The sequence below is a fragment of the Nerophis lumbriciformis genome, linkage group LG15 (genome assembly GCF_033978685.3).
Source record: "Nerophis lumbriciformis linkage group LG15, RoL_Nlum_v2.1, whole genome shotgun sequence".
NCBI lineage: Eukaryota > Metazoa > Chordata > Actinopteri > Syngnathiformes > Syngnathidae > Nerophis > Nerophis lumbriciformis.
In genome coordinates this window covers 31834206-31853976 of record NC_084562.2, presented here as the reverse complement: position 1 = coordinate 31853976, position 19771 = coordinate 31834206, and the positions used below count along the sequence as shown (strand labels likewise).

The following is a 19771-nucleotide window of genomic DNA, read 5'->3' as shown; positions in this document are numbered from 1 at the left end:
CCACATACCTTCATATAACACAACACCAAAGAAAATCATTTCTCTCCACCATTAAATCAACGACACAGAATTATCCACAAAAACATAGTTATATAATACTTGCTAGTGATGATGCCCCAGTGAGTGTTTGGCACACTCACTAGCTGTATTGACACTATACTAATGTGTCAGGTGTTGCATAATGGACCCATCTGCTGGATTAAAATATTCCTTATGGGTGGCGTGGCTCAGAAGAGCGGCTGTCCAGGTACTTGGTTGGATGTAGGTTCCTGGTACGAATCCATCCTCATCACCGCCGTTGTGTCCTTGGGCAAGATACTCAACTGACCATGCTCCCAGTGGTGTTTGAATGTTTATGGATGTTTGGTGGTGGTGGTTGGAGAGGCCATAGGTGCAATTTGGCAGCCATGTTTTCATTAGTCTACCTCAGGATAGCTGTGACTAAAATGTAGCTTACCACCACCATTGTGTGGATGAATGATGGCTTTAAGTCACTAGAAGAAAGCGCTATATCAATCTAATCCATTAAAAGGCTTAGTGGCCACATGCGTGGACAGCACCTTTTAGCTCTTATTTCCAAAATTGTGTACACTACTGAATTGGGGTCTTATGTCGACATATGGACACTTATACTGCCATCTGGTGGTGTCAGAAGAGTATAACATACAATGGAATTTGGAAAAAAGAATTAGCATGTCACTAAACATGAAGTACACGTTTGTGTACTTATGGACTAAGTACATCATATCAAAAGATGATTCTTAGTTTTTTATTCTAATTAGGGTCCAATAAACCCAAATAGCAAAGAGAAAAAAAAACGTGCAAAAAACAGCTTGGGCCTTAAGAGGTTAATATAATTATTACTACATTTGACCTGACAATGAAATTAATATTTCGCAAATGTAATTGTGTTTTTAATGAATAGCTGCGCAGAAAGAAATATGAAACGTGCAACTCTGGGCAATGATACCAAATAGTAAACCGGAAAAAAATACAAATACAAAAATATAAATAATCCCACACTTCGGTACTTTTATTACCTTTTCTCAGATCCACTTTGATGCATAAAAACTGAGGTTAAACACAGCAGGCCACGCCCACTTCTGTTAGCGCGAGCCATCAGAAGCAAAAGAAGCGCTTCCTAATGAACACATTTTGCTGCTTCAAACGACACAGCTGTTAAAAAGTTTTTTGCAGGACACACACACACACACACACACACACACACACGAGGTATTTAAGAATAAAGTATCGGTCCTTGTTTCATAATGCATTGATGCTTTAGTATTGTTACAATATCAATAATACTGTCAGTGATCAGCTGTCTTAAGAGATGTTTGCTTCATATTGTTTCAAAATAAGTCGATTTATCTTTTAAACACAATGGCATTACAACATCTGAACAAATGCACAAAAACAGTGTAGTTATGTTGTACATTGTACTTTTATTGTCATGTTGTATTCTTTTTTTGTGATGTCAAATTATTACTCACTTTTAAATTTGAATTACTCACATGTTATCTGCATAATTTCAAATAACTCAAAAAAAGGGGTCCAATATTTGCTTGTATTGTCAGAATAACTTTCAGAAACATTTTTAAATGGTTTACTTGAATGCACTACATTTATTTGCTCCAAACTTGTTAACAGTTAAGAGTGTTTTGCTTTGACCGGATCACTGACCCAACCCATGCCATCTTTCAGGCAACCAACATGAAAGATGTTAAAGTTAAAGTCATTGCATGAATAATCTCATCATTTTTTGCTGATTATTTACACGAGTTAAGTCGTTATTTTTGACTGCCCTAATTCTTAGGGGTGGAACGATTCGTTTGAACGGCGATTCCATTTGATATCAGTGGTTGTCGACACGATTCAGGGACGATCTCCTTTCTTAAGAACGACACACTCTTGAACGATTCACTGAGTAGAAATGGATTAGAAGATTTTCAGGAAAACAAACTAAGCAGTGTGACTGTGAAATAAATCCTGCACACTGCAGGTGAAGTTTCTAACATGATATTCCTGTCATTTCTTGTAAGGCAATTATGTAAAAATGGATTATTGATACAAACAACAATTAATGGCCAATGCATTCATATCTTATTTGAATAAAGTTAAACCAACACTTTAGGTTGAATTAACAAAAGAAAACATGTTTTTCTCTCATTTTCAACATTCCAGAAAGGTTTCATAAAAGTACCTTAACCAACATTTAAACAGTAGATTTAAAGTACCCTGACAGTATCTGTTCTCCACCCTGGTGTCGCTAAGGACATGGTCTCAGGTGTGTGGAAGCATGCACACAATGTCCTCTCATCCCTGTTGATGGTGTTGCTCCCTCGCTTCCTATAGCCTCCTTCATCCATCTCTATTTCTTTATTTCTCATGAAATGACTTCTCGTGTCCCAGAAGTCGGTGCATCGCTGTAACTTGTTCCACTGTCACTTGCGTTGTCGGTCGTGTATTTTGGGGCTTATAAGTTGTGTTGCGGCTTTATATTATTGCATACTTGCCAACCTTGAGACCTCCGATTTCGGGAGGGGGGGCGTGGTTAAGAGGGGAGGAGTATATTTACAGCTAGAATTCACCAAGTCAAGTATTTCATATATATATATATATATATATATATATATATATATAAGAAATACTTGACTTTCAGTGAATTCTAGCTATATATATATTTATTTTATTTTATATATATATATATATATACACAGGTAAAAGCCAGTAAATTAGAATATTTTGAAAAACGTGATTTATTTCAGTAATTGCATTCAAAAGGTGTAACTTGTACATTATATTTATTCATTGCACACAGACTGATGCATTCAAATGTTTATTTCATTTAATTTTGATGATTTGAAGTGGCAACAAATGGAAATCCAAAATTCCGTGTGTCACAAAATTAGAATATTACTTAAGGCTAATACAAAAAAGGGATTTTTAGAAATGTTGGCCAACTGAAAAGTATGAAAATGAAAAATATGAGCATGTACAATACTCAATACTTGGTTGGAGCTCCTTTTGCCTCAATTACTGCGTTAATGCGGCGTGGCATGGAGTCGATGAGTTTCTGGCACTGCTCAGGTGTTATGAGAGCCCAGGTTGCTCTGATAGTGGCCTTCAACTCTTCTGCGTTTTTGGGTCTGGCATTCTGCATCTTCCTTTTCACAATACCCCACAGATTTTCTATGGGGCTAAGGTCAGGGGAGTTGGCGGGCCAATTTAGAACAGAAATACCATGGTCCGTAAACCAGGCACGGGTAGATTTTGCGCTGTGTGCAGGCGCCAAGTCCTGTTGGAACTTGAAATCTCCATCTCCATAGAGCAGGTCAGCAGCAGGAAGCATGAAGTGCTCTAAAACTTGCTGGTAGACGGCTGCGTTGACCCTGGATCTCAGGAAACAGAGTGGACCGACACCAGCAGATGACATGGCACCCCAAACCATCACTGATGGTTTGCATTTCCTTTGGAAATCGATGTCCCAGAGTCTGGAGGAAGACAGGAGAGGCACAGGATCCACGTTGCCTGAAGTCTAGTGTAAAGTTTCCACCATCAGTGATGGTTTGGGGTGCCATGTCATCTGCTGGTGTCGGTCCACTCTGTTTCCTGAGATCCAGGGTCAACGCAGCTGTCTACCAGCAAGTTTTAGAGCACTTCATGCTTCCTGCTGCTGACCTGCTCTATGGAGATGGAGATTTCAAGTTCCAACAGGACTTGGCGCCTGCACACAGCGCAAAATCTACCCGTGCCTGGTTTACGGACCATGGTATTTCTGTTCTAAATTGGCCCGCCAACTCCCCTGACCTTAGCCCCATAGAAAATCTGTGGGGTATTGTGAAAAGGAAGATGCAGAATGCCAGACCCAAAAACGCAGAAGATTTGAAGGCCACTATCAGAGCAACCTGGGCTCTCATAACACCTGAGCAGTGCCAGAAACTCATCGACTCCATGCCACGCCGCATTAACGCAGTAATTGAGGCAAAAGGAGCTCCAACCAAGTATTGAGTATTGTACATGCTCATATTTTTCATTTTCATACTTTTCAGTTGGCCAACATTTCTAAAAATCCCTTTTTTGTATTAGCCTTAAGTAATATTCTAATTTTGTGACACACGGAATTTTGGATTTTCATTTGTTGCCACTTCAAATCATCAAAATTAAATGAAATAAACATTTGAATGCATCAGTCTGTGTGCAATGAATAAATATAATGTACAAGTTACACCTTTTGAATGCAATTACTGAAATAAATCAAGTTTTTCAAAATATTCTAATTTACTGGCTTTTACCTGTGTATATATATATATATATATATATATATATATATATATATAAAAATAAGAGAAATACTTGAATTTCAGTGTTCATTTATTTACACATATACACACACATAACACTCATCTACTCATTGTTGAGTTAAGGGTTGAATTGTCCATCCTTGTTCTATTCTCTGTCACTATTTTTCTAACCATGCTGAACACCCTCTCTGATGATGCATTCTGCTTCGTCTCCTTGTTGTGTGCGCAGTTGTGCACTGCACTCTCTAAAGGCCGTAGATGTTATTGTCACATATGCATGTACAGTAGATGGCAGTATTGTCCTGTTTAAGAGTGTCACAACATTGCTGTTTACGGCAGACGAACTGCTTTACGGTAGACGAAAACGTGACTGCTGTTTGTTGTTACCGCGCTGGGAGGACGTTAATGAAACTGCCTAACAATAAACCCACATAAGAAACCAAGAACTCGCCCTCCATCATTCTACAGTTATAATGTGATTGGGCAGGCACGCTGTTTATATTGTGGGAAAGCGGACGTGAAAACAGGCTGTCAACACGTCACTCAGGTCCGCATGGAGCTGGAGGGGGCGTGGCCTCCAGCTCCGCCTGAATTTCGGGAGAAAATTTGTCCTGGGAGGTTTTCGGGAGAGGCGCTGAATTTCGGGAGTCTCCCGGAAAATCCAGGAGGGTTGGCAAGTATGTTATTGTGTTGTGTCGTTTGTATTTGTTGTGGCTTTTGCAACTGTGCTGTAGCTGAAATGTTTGTGTTGTGATTTATGATATTGTCTTGTGGCGTTTGCATTTGTTATGACCTTTCTCAACTTTTGTTGATATCCGCCATTTTTTGTTTTGATGACACCACAGGCGGGTAATACACTTAACATTTATATAAGTGCTAAATTTCATATAAAGTCTGACGTTCTTAAAATGTTAAGTTTTCCTTTTTTTTAAGCATCGAAAAATCGATTGATTTCCTTTTAAAATGATCTTGGATCGATCGATACTTATCTTCTGGAAGACAAACTTGCTGAGCACGATATCCAAGTTTGGAATTAGGTTAATCAATATATCCATCTGTTGTTACACCCCTACTAATAATTGTACATTGTAAAGTGAACCCTGTTTGTCAACTAATTTGAAATGTTATTAAAAAGTTCTCCTTTAAAACGAGCGCTTTGGTCAAAAAAAATGTAGAGCCAAAAGGGGTCAATTCTATGACCAATGGGCCAGTTGATGTTGACGTGTGTTGCATTAGATCTGTCAAATGTGTAATTAAAGATGAACAATGATGGCATTAATGAGGGATGAAAACAATGCACGTCAGTACAAAGGTGAGGGAGGAGACCGACTGTTCAACTTAATGAAAAATTTCACTTCAAAATACACCCTGACTGGATTATAAATACAACTGTGAGCAAGTTTTGAGCAAATAAATGTGCCTTCAGGTAGAACGTTTGAAAAAATGTTCCTGTATGACATTGTGACAATAACATTTTGTGTCTTTTTTTAATCTACAATACAGGCCAAAAGTTTGGACACACCTTCTCCTCATTCAATGGGTTTTCTTTATTTTCATGACTATTTACATTGTAGATTGTCACTGAAGGCATCACAACTATGAATGAACACATGTGGAGTTATGTACTTAACAAAAAAAGGTGAAATAACTGAAAACATGTTTTATATTCTAGTTTCTTCAAAATAACCACCCTTTCCTCTAATTACTGCTTTGCACACTCTTGGCATTCTCTCGATGAGCTTCAAGCATTCCTGTGATGTGAAAACCATTTCAGGTGACTCCCTCATGTTTTCAGTTATTACACCTTTTTTTGTTAAGTACATAACTCCACATGTGTTCATTTATAGTGTTGATGCCTTCAGTGACAATCTACAATGTAAATTGTCATGAAAATAAAGAAAACGCATTGAATGAGAAGGTGTGTCCAAACTTTTGGCCTGTATATACTTGTATATACAGGTAAAAGCCAGTAAATTAGAATATTTTGAAAAACTTGATTTATTTCAGTAATTGCATTCAAAAGGTGTAACTTGTACATTATATTTATTCATTGCACACAGACTGATGCATTCAAATGTTTATTTCATTTAATTTTGATGATTTGAAGTGGCAACAAATGAAAATCCAAAATTCCGTGTGTCACAAAATTAGAATATTACTTAAGGCTAATACAAAAAAGGGATTTTTAGAAATGTTGGCCAACTGAAAAGTATGAAAATGAAAAATATGAGCATGTACAATACTCAATACTTGGTTGGAGCTCCTTTTGCCTCAATTACTGCGTTAATGCGGCGTGGCATGGAGTCGATGAGTTTCTGGCACTGCTCAGGTGTTATGAGAGCCCAGGTTGCTCTGATAGTGGCCTTCAACTCTTCTGCGTTTTTGGGTCTGGCATTCTGCATCTTCCTTTTCACAATACCCCACAGATTTTCTATGGGGCTAAGGTCAGGGGAGTTGGCGGGCCAATTTAGAACAGAAATACCATGGTCCGTAAACCAGGCACGGGTAGATTTTGCGCTGTGTGCAGGCGCCAAGTCCTGTTGGAACTTGAAATCTCCATCTCCATAGAGCAGGTCAGCAGCAGGAAGCATGAAGTGCTCTAAAACTTGCTGGTAGACGGCTGCGTTGACCCTGGATCTCAGGAAACAGAGTGGACCGACACCAGCAGATGACATGGCACCCCAAACCATCACCCAACCATGCAAATTTTGCATTTCCTTTGGAAATCGAGGTCCCAGAGTCTGGAGGAAGACAGGAGAGGCACAGGATCCACGTTGCCTGAAGTCTAGTGTAAAGTTTCCACCATCAGTGATGGACCGACACCGACACCAGCAGATGACATGGCACCCCAAACCATCACTGATGGTGGAAACTTTACACTAGACTTCAGGCAACGTGGATCCTGTGCCTCTCCTGTCTTCCTCCAGACTCTGGGACCTCGATTTCCAAAGGAAATGCAAAATTTGCATGGTTGGGTGATGGTTTGGGGTGCCATGTCATCTGCTGGTGTCGGTCCACTCTGTTTCCTGAGATCCAGGGTCAACGCAGCCGTCTACCAGCAAGTTTTAGAGCACTTCATGCTTCCTGCTGCTGACCTGCTCTATGGAGATGGAGATTTCAAGTTCCAACAGGACTTGGCGCCTGCACACAGCGCAAAATCTACCCGTGCCTGGTTTACGGACCATGGTATTTCTGTTCTAAATTGGCCCGCCAACTCCCCTGACCTTAGCCCCATAGAAAATCTGTGGGGTATTGTGAAAAGGAAGATGCAGAATGCCAGACCCAAAAACGCAGAAGAGTTGAAGGCCACTATCAGAGCAACCTGGGCTCTCATAACACCTGAGCAGTGCCAGAAACTCATCGACTCCATGCCACGCCGCATTAACGCAGTAATTGAGGCAAAAGGAGCTCCAACCAAGTATTGAGTATTGTACATGCTCATATTTTTCATTTTCATACTTTTCAGTTGGCCAACATTTCTAAAAATCCCTTTTTTGTATTAGCCTTAAGTAATATTCTAATTTTGTGACACACGGAATTTTGGATTTTCATTTGTTGCCACTTCAAATCATCAAAATTAAATGAAATAAACATTTGAATGCATCAGTCTGTGTGCAATGAATAAATATAATGTACAAGTTACACCTTTTGAATGCAATTACTGAAATAAATCAAGTTTTTCAAAATATTCTAATTTACTGGCTTTTACCTGTATATATACTTGTATCGACAAAAAATATTTGATCCACTCTCCTTCAAAAGTCAGAAGTAAAAGTACATGTAATAGTTAGTTTTGACTTCAGGCGCGTCCACAAACGGGTGCCACTGCATCGTGGAAGAGTGGCTACTCGGTGTGAACTTGGATAAAAGGGACTAATCAGCACCATCAGGGACTAATTAGGGTAAATAAGTTGAAGTTGAGTACTGACAGGACAACAAGTGATGACAAATAAGTGTCCATGAATGAAGGGCCCTAGATAACAGAACTAGTAGGAGGACATTTTGAGGGTGTCTAAAGTGATGCACCTCAGATAGAGACGCTGCAAATGAGGACGCGATCTTCCAGCAGGACACTCAGGATGAGGAAGACGAAGTAGAGCGCGAACATGGCGAGGCCCAGCGTTCGGCTCATCTTCCAGCGGCAGGTGGCGATGGAGATGGTGACGAAGAGGAGCATAAGGAAGAGCAGCACGATGGCACAGAACAGGCCGTTGGAGCTGACGGCCACAGGGGCGCCGTTGTGCAACAGCGAGTACAAGAGCCAGGGCACCGGCAGGCTGCACGTAAGAGACGCCATACGTAACACACACCTGTCTAACACAACTACAAGACCAGTCACGTTGTCACGTTGTGTAAAGCCTAAATAAAAACAATACAATGATTTACAAATCCTTTTTCAATTAAATAAACTGCAAAGAAATGATATTTCATGTTCCAAGTGGAAAACTTTTGTTATTTTTTGTAAATAATCACTAACTTTTTGCAACACATTGCAAAAAAGTTGGCGCAGGGGCATGTTCACCACTGTGTTACATGGCCTTTCCTTTTAACAACACTCAGTAAACGGGAACTGAGGAGACACATTTTTGAAGCTTTTCAGGTGGAATTCTTTCCCATTCTTGCTTGATGTACAGCTTAAGTTGTTCAACAGTCCGGAGTCTCCGTTGTGCTATTTTAGGCTTCATAATGCGCCACACATTTTCAAAGCGAGACAGGTCTGGACTACAGGCAGGCCAGTCTAGAACCCACATTTTTTTACTACGAAGCCACGCTGTTGTAACACGTGGCTTGGCATTGTCTTACTGAAATAAGCAGGGGCGTCCATGATAACGTTGCTTGGATGGCAACATATGTTTCTCCATAACCTCTATGTACCTTTCAGCATTAATGGTACCTTCACAGATGTGGGCACTAATACACCCCCATACCATCACAGATGCTGGCTTTTGAAATGTATGCCTGTAACAGTCCAGATGGTTCTTTTCCTCTTTGGTTCGGAGGACATGACGACCACAGTTTACAAGAACAATTTGAAATGTGGACTTGTCAGACCACAGAACACTTTTCCCCTTTGCATCAGTCCATCTTAGATGAGCTCGGGCCCAGCGAAGCCAGCGGCCTTTCTTGGTGTTGTTGATAAATGGCTTTCACTTTGCATAATATAGTTTTAACTTGCACTTACAGATGTAGCGACCAACTGTAGTTACTGACAGTGGTTTTTCTGAAGTGTTCCTGAGCCCATGTGGTGATATCCTTTACCGCCTGAGGGATCAAAGGTCATAGGCATTCAATGTTGGTTTTCAGCCTTGCTGCTTACATGCAGGGATTTCTCCAGATCCTCTGAACCTTTTGATATCACGAACCGTAGATGGTGAAATCCCTAAATTCCTTGCAATAGCTGGTTAAGAAATGTTGTTCTTAAAGAGTTTGCTCACAGATTTGTTGACAAAGTGGTGACCCTTGCCCCATCCTTGTTTGTGAATGACTGAACATTTCATGGAAGCTGCTTTTATACCCAATCATGGCACCCACCTGTTCCCAATAAGCATGTTCACCTGTGGGATGTTCCAAATAAGTGTTTGATGAGCGTTCCTCAACTTTCTCAGTCTTTTTTGCCACCTGTGCCAGCTTTTTAAAAACATGTTGCAGGCATCAAATTCCAAATGAGCTGATATTTGCAAAAAATAAAGTTTTCCAGTTCGAATGTTAAGTATCTTGTCTTTGCATTCATCCATTCCTTTACCACTTTTGACATGTGTTTCTTGTTTCATCTGACATCACATGGACAAAGATATGGGTGTTCCAACAGGTCAATGACACCAAACACACGTCAAAAGTGGTAAAGGAATGGCTAATTCAGGCTAGAATTAAGGTTTTAGAATGGCCTTCCCAAAGTCCTGACTTAAACGTGCGGACAATGCTGAAGAAACAAGTCCATGTCAGAAAACCAACAAATTTAGCTGAACTGCACCAATATTGTCAAGAGGAGTGGTCAAAAATTCAAGCAGAAGCTTGTGGATGGCTACCAAAAGCGCCTTATTGCAGTGAAACTTACCAAGGGACATGTAACCAAATATTAACATTGCTGTATGTATACTTTTGACCCAGCAGATTTGCTCACATTTTCAGTAGACCCATAATAAATTCATAAAAGAACCAAACTTCATGAATGTTTTTTGTGACCAACAAGTATGTGCTCCAATCACTCTATCACAAAAAAAATAGGAGTTGTAGAAATTATTGGAAACTCAAGACAGCCATGACATTATGTTCTTTACAAGTGTATGTACACTTACCACGACTGTATACATATATATATATATATAGACTTAAACTTAGACTTCCTTTTTTATTGTCATTCAAATTTGAACTTTACAGTACAAATAAGAACAAAATTTTGTTGCATTAGCTCATGGTAGTGCAGGATAAAAAAGCAATAAGTTGCAGATATAAATAAATAAATAGGTTACTGTACAGATAAATATATATATATATATATATATATATATATATATATATATTTATATATACACACATATATATATATACACACATATATATATATATATATATATATATATATATATATATATATATATATATATATACACACACACACACACACACATATATATATACATATATATATATATATATATATATATATACATACACATATACATATACATACATATATTTTGTATTATATTTATATGTATGTGTATATATATATATATATATATATATATATATATATATATATATATATATATATATACACATACATACATACATACATACATATATATATATATATACACTAGAGATGCGCGGTTTGCGGGCACAACCGGGCGGATGAAATTTTAAAAAATTAGATTTTATCCGCGGGTCGGGTCGGGTCGGGTGGTTAAAAAAAAATTAGATTTTAAATAGATTCAGGCGGGTGGCAGTTAAACCAATTGGTAAATATATATACATAGTTAAATGTTGTTACCCACATACGAAAAACGAGCAGGCACCTGCAGCATATGCCACAACAGAAGAAAAAAAAAAAAAGAGATGGACACTTTTACGGAGCGGAGAAGGGACGCCTCGCCGGGGTCCGGGACCGAGGCCCCTTCCCCCGAGAGGGCCCCACCGGGAGCCGTAGCCGAGGCGATCCGCGAGAAGGGCCCGACGCACGTCCAGGGTCACCACCGCGCCCACCGCACCGACACCCCGCCTCGTCCGCCTTCGCCGCGGCCGGCGTCACGCGCAGCAGGTAAGCAGCTTACCTGCCCGCCACCCCCGTGGCCGGGGGCTCGTAACAGGGGTCACTCCGCGCGCTCCGCCCGCGCAGCTTACCTGCCCGCCACCCCTGTTGCCGGGGGCGCGTAACAGGGGTCACTCCGCGCGCAGTGCGCTCACGGAAGGGGTGGGGCTCACCCTGGTTGATATAGACAGCAGCTAGGACGGTGGCCATGGAAGTTGGAACCCGCTAAGAAGTGTGTAACAACCCACCTGCCGAATCAACTAGCCCTGAAAATGGATGGCGCTGGAGCGTCGGGCCCATATACCCGGCCGTCGCCTGCAGCGAGACGCGCTTGGAGGTGCGCTCAGCGCGGCTCCCATATGATTGCGCACTGGTGTGCGTCTGGGTCGTGACAGCGTGGCACGCGAATGTCTGTGCTGCATTGGATCAGTCTCCTTTCTTTAACAGGCAAAAGCTTTATAACCTCACTAATGCCTTGCATCGTCTATATTAGATATATAACAACGGGCGGATGCGGGCGGATGCGGTTCTGATCAAATGTTAAATCGGGTGGATTGCGGATGGTTGACGACTTTCTGATGCGGTTGCGGATGAAATAATTGCCTATCCGCGCATCTCTAATATACACACATACATACATACATATATATATATACACATAAATGAAAATGAGGTAGATCCCCTCGACTTGGTCATTTGAAAAGTAGCTCGCCTGCTGGAAAAGCGTGGGCACCCCTGCCATACGTTATCATCCATATCAGGACAAATGCTATTAGTAGACATGCTTTAGATTTAATTACTTCTGTGAGGTTTGATATTGATACTACTATTAAATGTTTATTTTATGACTGATATATGGAGTTAAAAAATGTTTTGTGTTTTTTTTTTTTATGTGACAATGTCTCCTTGATGACTTACTGTTGAGTTTCAGGTGCTGTTTTTTCAGAATATTTAGTATTTTTAAGATAGACACTGAATGTTGAGATGGAGTTGAGTAAGTACTCACCCTACAGTAATGTCAAAGATGTTACTCCCCACTGAGCTGGACACAGCCATGTCTCCCAAACCCTTGCGGGCCACAATGACGCTGGTGATGAGGTCGGGGATGGATGTCCCTGCCGCCAGGATGGTGAGACCCATGATTTCCTCTGAGATACCCATCGTCTCACCCACCTGGACCCAGGATAACAATGTGAGCATGCATCACTACTGCTGCATTTACCTACTAATAATCAAAGTCATTGAGTGAATGTGAAATTATTGAGGGAGCAGCTGACCTGATGAGCCCACCACACCATCAGGTAGGAGAAAACTGCAATCCACAGGATTGAGCCAATAAAGGTGAAGGTAAAGTATTTCTTGGACATCTGGAAAATACATATATATGTATATATATATAAAAAAATACATTTTACATGCTGAGGAAAACACATTTCTTGTTGTTGTGATGCATGCAAGGCTGACTGCTGTTTTAGCATGACGGTTTAAAGCGGAAGTGTCCAAGGGGACATTGTTGGCTTGTTTTAATTGCTATTGACCCTCAGCATGTTGTAAAAATACAATGAATCCATTATCAGTTAGAATATAAGATGTCACACTAGTTGTATCCAATTAGCTTAGCATAAACTGTTTTAGCATCTTTTAAACTCTACAGGATTTCATGCAAATTTAACAAATCCCCATCAAATTGTGCGCAACCTCGCAAATTTACCCAATCCCGCAATTTCCCATCACATGTTGGTCAACCATCGTCAATTTCGCCAATCAAATTTGTCCCCGTGCAGCGCTCAAACATGCATGTCAACTTTCTAACCCAGGCCTATTCAACTGGCGGCCGCCGGGCCAAATCTGGCACGGGAATTGCACCATAAAACTTGAGGGGGACTAACATTTTGCAGCAGATTGCTAAAAACCTTAGAGCGCTGTCATAAAGATTATATTTGACTAGCTTTTTTGCAGTACTGTGGGTCCTTAAAAACAACAGAGCTCTCCTGTCACATACAGGAACTGCTTGTCTTGTATATGGCAAGCCATTTGGTGAAGTAAAATGATTAAGGTATGATAGATCCTTGCATTGACATTTTAAACTCCCGAGTCTGTCCTCCATAGTGGGCATTTGTGTTTTGCATTACGGGGCTCTTTTTATTTCCCAAAAATTTAAAATCTAATGTCTATTGTAGAGGACGCTGGTTCTCTCGAAAATATACAAAATAAGACTAATAGTGAAGGGAAAAGTCTGGTTCCCTGGTCCTTAGCTTTCTGGAAATGTGGGGGACCCAAAACAGTTCAAGTTAGTCAAAGATTATCTCAATGACAGCCCGCTAGTGTTTTTTAAGCATCTGCTGCCCCAAAACAGTTAAAGCTAGTCAAAGATTATCTCAATGACAGCCCGCTAGTGTTTTTTTAAGCATCTGCTGCAAAAATTTGAGTGTCTCACAAGTTTTTTAAACCATTTGAATAGCCCAAATGATGAAAAAGAGGATCTAAAGTTGAACAAATTACTACTGACCGCATCTGAAGTAAGCAAGCTACAGCAACACCTTAGTTATGTAAATCACATTACAAAAAAAAAAAATAACTGCCAAAAAGGAGAGGACTTTAAAGGGTGCCTTGAGGAACACCTCAGTTATGTAAATCACAGGTTTGGACCTCAGTGTTTGCTAGCAAGGTTAAAATGTCAACGCAAGGATCTCCCAAAGTGTTTACAGTGGTCCAAGTTCCTCTATATAACAGGAGCACTCTACTGTTTTTAGGAATTTGCTACAAAAATGTTTGTCTCCCAAGTTTTGAGCTTAACCTGGATTTGCTAGTTGAACAGCCCTGATTTCGTTGACTAGCCCTGGTCTAACCGATCAGATGTGTCCCTGCATTGCCCACATCTTTACTTCTTTGATTACATTGATAGATGAGTTCCATATGAGTTGGGAAATTGTGTTAGATGTAAATATAAACGGAATACAATGATTTGCAAATCATTTTCAACCCATATTCAGTTGAATATGCTACAAAGACAACATATTTGATGTTCAAACTGATAAACTTTTTTTTTTTTTTGCAAATAATCATTAACTTTAGAATTTGATGCCAGCAACATGTGACAAAAAAGATGGGAAAGGTGGCAATAAATACTGATAAAGTTGAGGAATACTCATCAAACACTATTTTGGAATATCCCACAGGTGTGCAGGCTAATTGGGAACAGGTGGGTGCCATGATTGGGTAGAAAAACAGCTTTCCAAAAAATGCTCAGTCTTTCACAAGAAAGGATGGGGCGACGTTCACCCCTTTGTCCACAACTGCATGAGCAAATAGTCAAACAGTTTAAGAACAACGTTTCTCAAAGTGCAATTGCAAGAAATTTAGGGATTTCAACATCTACGCTCCATAATATCATCAAAAGGTTCAGAGAATCTGGAGAAATCACTCCACGTAAGCGGCATGGCCGGAAACCAACATTGAATGACCGTGACCTTCCATCCCTCAGAGGGCACTGTATCAAAAACCGACATCAATCTCTAAAGGATATCACCACACGGGCTCAGGAACACTTCAGAAAACCACTGTCACTAAATACAGTTTGTCGCTACATCTGTAAGTGCAAGTTAAAGCTCTACTATGCAAAGCGAAAGCCATTTATCAACAACATCCAGAAACGCCGCCGGCTTCTCTGGGCCCGAGATCATCTAAGATGGACTCATGCAAAGTGGAAAAGTGTTCTGTGGTCTGACGAGTCCACATTTCAAATTGTTTTTGGAAATATTCGACATGGTGTCATCCGGACCAAAGGGGAAGCGAACCATCCAGACTGTTATCGGCGCAAAGTTCAAAAGCCACTGTGATGGAATGGGGGTGCATTCGTGCCCAAGGCATGGGTAACTTACACATCTGTGAAGGCACCATAAATGCTGAAAGGTACATACAGGTTTTGGAACAACATATGCTGCCATCGAAGCGCCGTCTTTTTCATGGAGGCCCCTGCTTATTTCAGCAAGACAATGCCAAGCCACATTCAGCACGTGTTACAACAGCGTGGCTTCGTAAAAAAAGAGTGCGGGTACTTTCCTGGCCCGCCTGCAGTCCAGACCTGTCTCCCATCGAAAATGTGTGGCGCATTATCAATCAATCAATGTTTATTTATATAGCCCTAAATCACAAGTGTCTCAAAGGGCTGCACAAGCCACAACGACATCCTCGGTACAAAGCCCACATAAGGACAAGGAAAAACTCACCCCAGTGGGACGTCGATGTGAATGACTATGAGAAACCTTGGAGAGGACCGCATATGTGGGTAACCCCCCCCCCCCCTCTATGGGAGACCGAATGCAATGAATGTCGAGTGGGTCTGACATAATATTGTGAGAGTCTAGTCCATAGTGGATCCAACATAATGGTAAGAGTCCAGTCCATAGTGAAGCGTAAAATACGACAGCGGAGACCCCAGACTGTTGAAGCTCTACATAAAACAAGAATGAGAAAGAATTCCACTTTCAAAGCTTCAACAATTAGTTTCCTCTGTTCCCAATCGTTTATTGAGTGTTGTTAAAAGAAAAGGCCATGTAACACAGTGGTGAACATGCCCTTTCCCAACTACTTTGGCATGTGTTGCAGCCATGAAATTCTAAGTTAATTATTATTTGCAAAAAATAAATCAAGTTTATGAGTTTGAACATCAAATATCTTGTCTTTGTAGTGCATTCAATTGAATATGGGTTGAAAAGGATTTGCAAATCATTGTATTCTGTTTATATTTACATCTAACACAATTTCCCAACTCATATGGAAACGGGGTTTGTATGTCAATGTAATCAATGTAATCTCTCTTTTAGCAACAAAAATCACCACTTTACGTTGCACTTAAGAGTTCCCAAATGTCAACAAAAGCGGGGGTAAACTGCGGTGCGTCATGTTGTAACATGTTTACCATGGACAATCACTTTCACAAGTCTGCAACTTGTGGACGAAAGAGCAGAAAAAAACATGAAGGGATCTGCTAAATTACTGTCAATGTTCAAAAATGTGCTCTGCACTTGGTTTTATATGCAAATAAGGCATTATTTTTTAGGGTTAATGTTACAAGAACACTTCAAACATTGATAAATAAGAAAATATTTCTCAAAAATATGGAACTTTGCGAGAAAAGCATTTGAGGATGCAAGGATCACAAAAAAAAAAACATGGAATCCTGGAGTGAAGACTTAATAAATAGCGGTTGTGGTGTTTTCAGGTGCTGGTTGGTACACACACCGGGTTGCGGACATCAGGCAGAGTGAGCCACAACGGGAACACAATGGGCAGCAAGACAAGGTACGTGGCCTGCTTGCGTCTGCTTTCCGGCCAATCCAAAGACAAGGGCGCATTTTCCTCTTCCCCTTCGTCCTCTCCATTGTCGTCCTCACTTTCGCCGGAGTTGCTGCTGTCACCGTCACCACTCCCATCGTCACTTCTGCCTCCCGAGCTCCCCTGAGCAAAATCAACCGTTATAAGCACATTCACCTTAAGCAGGGTGATTCCATATAGGACAATAAACAATATGGATGTGTGGTGGTCACAAACATTAATAGGACCCTACAGCAAAGATGTTCAAAACTTTTTCAACGAGGGCTGTATACTTTAAAAAAAAATCAAAGGATGCTTAAAATAAAAGAGAACCGCACTTTTTGGGGGAATATTACCCATCATTGACTTTGGCCCTTTGGCTTTGCACGTTAAGCCCATGGTCACCAACCTGGGCTTTCGTATTGACTGTGATTTTAAATTGGACCGTCAGATTGGCACAGTGGTGAAAGCCAGCTTTTTTTATTTACGTCAGCTGGCCAAGGTTAAAAACCTTCTTTCTAGGCAACAGTTAGAGACAGTAATCCATGCCTTTACTACATCTCGGCTGGATTACTGTAACTCTTTATATTTTGGAATTAGTCAGTCCTCCCTCTCACGTCTGCAGCTGGTCCAAAATGCAGCTGCCCGACTTTTAACTAACACAAGAAAAAGAGAGCACATTACTCCTGTTTTAGCCTCCCTCCACTGGCTGCCTGTGTCTTTTAGAGTCCATTTTAAGATTATCTTACTCGTTTTTAAATCCTTACGTGGTCTTGCCCCACCTTACCTCTCTGAGCTGCTCCATCTGTATGCCCCCACCCGGTCCCTCAGGTCAGCTGATCAGCTGATCCTGGAGGTACCCAAAACAAAGCGCAAGCTCAGAGGGGACAGAGCTTTCTCTGTTGCGGGTCCCAAACTCTGGAACGATCTCCCTCTCCATGTGAGACAGGCCCCTTCTTTGGCTATTTTCAAGACCCTTCTTAAAACCCATTTTTATTCACTGGCTTTTAACCCAGCATGAGACTTTGAACTGTTTTTAGCTTTTAACTTTTTGAACTGTTTTTAACTTTTAAACTGTTTTTATCTAACAAACTGTTCTTAGGGTAATTTATATTTGCTTTTTAATTGTGTATTTTTATTTCTGTTTTAAATGTTATTTTTTAGTCTGTCCTTTGCCTCTATTTCTTTGTGGTGTACAGCCTTTTGTTTTTCAACTGTGCTTGTTTTTAAAGGGCTTTATAAATAAAGTTGGTATGGTATGGTATGGTATGTTATTGTATCATTCACAATCCTGACACGTCTTTCCTTTTTTCCCTGATTTTATCGATATCAGTATTTATGGGTACTCTTATCGGTATTATATGGAATTGGTGTAAATAAATCATTACCATTTTTATATGCACAAGAGGTTGTACACCACGATCATGATGTAACATCTCAATGCAGGGAAGTATTTTATTACCACTTGCTTTTTAATTCTTAAACAAGTCAACTATGTTTGCGGTGCAATATGCAATGATGTTATGTCATCATCTTGTAAAGACTACACAGGTCCATCACTGTGTTTCTATTCATTACAATTACACTCAGCTGGAAATAATATTTATGTATGGCATTGATGTGCAATTCATAGACCTTTTACATGATATATCATATACATATATAAATCAATACAATCAATTAGCATGTTAGGTGGGTGTGTATTTAAGCAAGGTGTTTTATGCCACAGAGTGACGTCGAACGGCTACTTGAGACCTTTCAGCCGATGCTATCTTGCTTCAGAGTAACTTTATGGATTATTATATTATTACATTTTTCTTACTTTTTTGAGTGGATTAATATTGGCCTGTGGATTACTGGATCGCGAGGACGACGGTTGATGAAGTGCAGTAGTGGTGGTCGTGAGTAAAGCGCGTTTACTTCAAACAAACTCTTTTTGGAGAAAATATTGCTGTGTTGCAAACTTTTGTGTGGTGTTGCTTCCTTATTTGTGATTATTTCAAGCTGATTATCTCATCCTACCCGTGTATTCCCGTGTATTTTTTTAATATGTTGCAGTGGCACGTGAAGTGAATGTGTCATAATTACGACGGTCAACTGGGTGAAAAGAAATACAGATGGCCGTATCATCTGTCCAGAACCTTAACGGCCCTCCTGGACAGACCCAACTCGGAACCGTACCAAAATATACCGTAACTACATTCTTAGTAAGGACGCCAGAAAAGTAGTTTGGTGGTGTTCGCTCTTACTACAATGTCACTATAGCTTGGTTTTAATATGCAAGTCACTGCATGTAAACGGAGCATTGTTATTTTTTTATAGGACCTTATGGGTGGAGTATATAATACCTACCTTTTTAGCGAGCTCTTAGAAGCAGTTTTTCAGAGAAAAGGGAAACGTGTGTTTGTGTCTCAAATAGGGATTGTGGATGGTGGGCAAAATTCCAAAAAAAAAGTGCTGTTCCCCTTTAAATACATAAATAAATTACGATTTCTATAATCTGTCTGATATCAGGTCTTTTTCTTCTTGTCGCTATCCAAGTTTGATCCACATTTCCAGTGTTGTAGCAACCAAGAACACAAAACGTCAATCACTAATCTGTCAGTTTGCAAAGAAAATAGTCACTTTTCATCTTCTCCTTTTTTTTTGCTTGAAATTAAAAAGAAAAACACACCTGTGAGCCATCACGGTTGTTGTCCATGCTCTTGATCTCCTCAGCTGAAGGCTGGGTGGTAGACTGCTTGACTCCAGCGATGTTGGATGCACCCGCGGGAGACAGCTCACATTTTGGCTTGCGATCTTCATCTGAAACAAAGACGAAAAACAAACTCAAAAAGCAAAGTTGTTTTTCTAAAACTTGGTATAAATGTTGATGCTAAGATTAGTTTTCAATTCCCTG

General features: G+C 40.3%; 1 protein-coding gene across 4 annotated transcripts in view; it reads right to left on the bottom strand.

Annotated features, from left to right (window-relative positions):
- Positions 1-8013: 8013 nt before the first annotated feature.
- The window catches only part of LOC133616044 (sodium/potassium/calcium exchanger 1-like), a 43042-nt gene continuing 31284 nt past the window's right edge, over positions 8014-19771 (bottom strand). For all 4 annotated transcript variants that reach the window (XM_061975051.1, XM_061975053.1, XM_061975054.1 and 1 more), the window contains 5 exons: positions 19547-19677; positions 16801-17016; positions 12834-12923; positions 12563-12729; positions 8014-8581 (listed from right to left, as the gene is read on the bottom strand). In XM_061975051.1, coding sequence (XP_061831035.1) covers positions 8332-8581; positions 12563-12729; positions 12834-12923; positions 16801-17016; positions 19547-19677 — 854 coding nt within the window. In that variant the 3' untranslated portion in view covers positions 8014-8331. The remainder of the gene's footprint in view (positions 8582-12562; positions 12730-12833; positions 12924-16800; positions 17017-19546; positions 19678-19771) is intronic.